General features: G+C 56.5%; 1 protein-coding gene across 2 annotated transcripts in view; it reads right to left on the bottom strand.

Moving 5' to 3' along the window:
- Positions 1–1014, bottom strand: part of MARK4 (microtubule affinity regulating kinase 4) — a 48481-nt gene extending 47467 nt beyond the window's left edge. For both annotated transcript variants that reach the window (XM_075186150.1, XM_075186151.1), the window contains exon 1: positions 1–1014. This exon is cut by the window's left edge and continues 41 nt beyond it. In XM_075186150.1, coding sequence (XP_075042251.1) covers position 1 — 1 coding nt within the window. In that variant the 5' untranslated portion in view covers positions 2–1014.
- Between the last annotated feature and the right edge of the window lie 900 nt (positions 1015–1914).

Raw genomic sequence — 1914 nt, 5'->3', positions numbered from 1 at the left:
TCTTCAGGCTGGCAGAGACAGCTCCAACCCACTGGGGGTGTGGGAGACCCCGTCAATGAGACATCCTGCTCCCTCTGGTTGCCAGCCCCTGCGCACTCTCACACAATACCCTCTTTGGCAGTCTATCCCAGACCCCTAATAGCATTCCTCTGCACTCTACCAGGAACTGTCTAATGGTCAGTTACCAGGATGCTGTCACAGAGCTAGGATCTCTCTCCAGCATCTTCCCATCAATGTAGCAGTCTCTGAATCTCCTACGTCTTTCCCTGTCAGTCTCTCTTCCCTCTCAGTCCCTAGATGTCTCAAGCTGTCTCTCCATCTCATCTGTGTCTGCTGCTCCGTATTCCAGAGACTGTCTCTTTCTTCTCAACTGTCCCCCTCTCTCTAGAGGTCTTTTCTCTTCCCTCTCAGTCCCTGGATGTCTCCAGCTGTCTCTTCATCTCAGTTACTCCTGCTGCTGCCTTAATTCCAGTGGCTGTCTCTTTCTCCCCAGCTGTCTCCTTCTCAGTCCCTGGATGTCTCCAGCTGTCTTTCCATCTCAGCTATGCCTACTGCTTCATATTCCAGAGGCTGTCTCTTTCTCCCCAGCTGTCTCTCTGGGCTGGGCTCAGCTCTCAGACAGCCCCCCTCCCCCTCTCCTGCCTCTTAAACAGACAGTCACCTCTAGCTGCTGACAATGAATGGGAGGCGTGAGACAGGCGCAGTCACAGGAGGAGAAGGGGGGGTCTCTCTCACTGGGCCTTTCTATGGCCAGGAAAGGGATACTTCCATTCTGACATGGACAGGAGGTCATTACTACTGGGGACACTGGGAGAGAAAATGTTAATTTCTCTGTAGGGCCCCAATACTGCGGGACAGTGGCTCCATGTAGGAGTCCTACTATGAGGAGGTGTTAGTGACAGTGCCTCTAGTGCGTCCCTGGCACAGGAGGGGTCAGTGGCTGTGCCTCTAGTGCGTCCCTGGCACAGGAGGGGTCAGTGGCTGTGCCCATAGTTAGTCCCTGGCACAGGAGAGGTCAGTGGCTGTGCCCATAGTTAGTCCCTGGCACAGGAGAGGTCAGTGGCTGTGCCCATAGTTAGTCCCTGGCACAGGAGAGGTCAGTGGCTGTGCCCATAGTTAGTCCCTGGCACAGGAGAGGTCAGTGGCTGTGCCCATAGTTAGTCCCTGGCACAGGAGGGGTCAGTGGCTGTGCCCATAGTTAGTCCCTGGCACAGGAGGGGTCAGTGGCTGTGCCTATAGTTAGTCCCTGGCACAGGAGAGGTCAGTGGCTGCGCCCATAGTTAGTCCCTGGCACAGGAGAGGTCAGTGGCTGTGCCCATAGTTAGTCCCTGGCACAGGAGAGGTCAGTGGCTGTGCCCATAGTTAGTCCCTGGCACAGGAGAGGTCAGTGGCTGTGCCCATAGTTAGTCCCTGGCACAAGAGGGGTCAGTGGCTGTGCCTCTAGTGCATCCCTGGCACAGGAGGGGTCAGTGGCTGTGCCCATAGTTAGTCCCTGGCACAGGAGGGGTCAGTGGCTGTGCCTATAGTTAGTCCCTGGCACAGGAGAGGTCAGTGGCTGTGCCCATAGTTAGTCCCTGGGACAGGAGAGGTCAGTGGCTGTGCCTATAGTTAGTCCCTGGCACAGGAGAGGTCAGTGGCTGTGCCCATAGTTAGTCCCTGGCACAGGAGAGGTCAGTGGCTGTGCCTATAGTTAGTCCCTGGCACAGGAGAGGTCAGTGGCTGTGCCCATAGTTAGTCCCTGGCACAGGAGAGGTCAGTGGCTGTGCCCATAGTTAGTCCCTGACACAGGAGGGGTCAGTGGCTGTGCCCATAGTCCCTGGCACAGGAAGGGTTAGTGGCTGTGCCCATAGTTAATCCCTGGCACAGGAGGGGTCAGTGGCTGTGCCCATAGTTAGTCCCTGGCACAGGAGGGGT

This window comes from Mixophyes fleayi, chromosome 9, assembly GCF_038048845.1.
Source record: "Mixophyes fleayi isolate aMixFle1 chromosome 9, aMixFle1.hap1, whole genome shotgun sequence".
Taxonomy (NCBI): domain Eukaryota; kingdom Metazoa; phylum Chordata; class Amphibia; order Anura; family Limnodynastidae; genus Mixophyes; species Mixophyes fleayi.
This window is presented reverse-complemented; position numbering and strand designations above follow the sequence as displayed.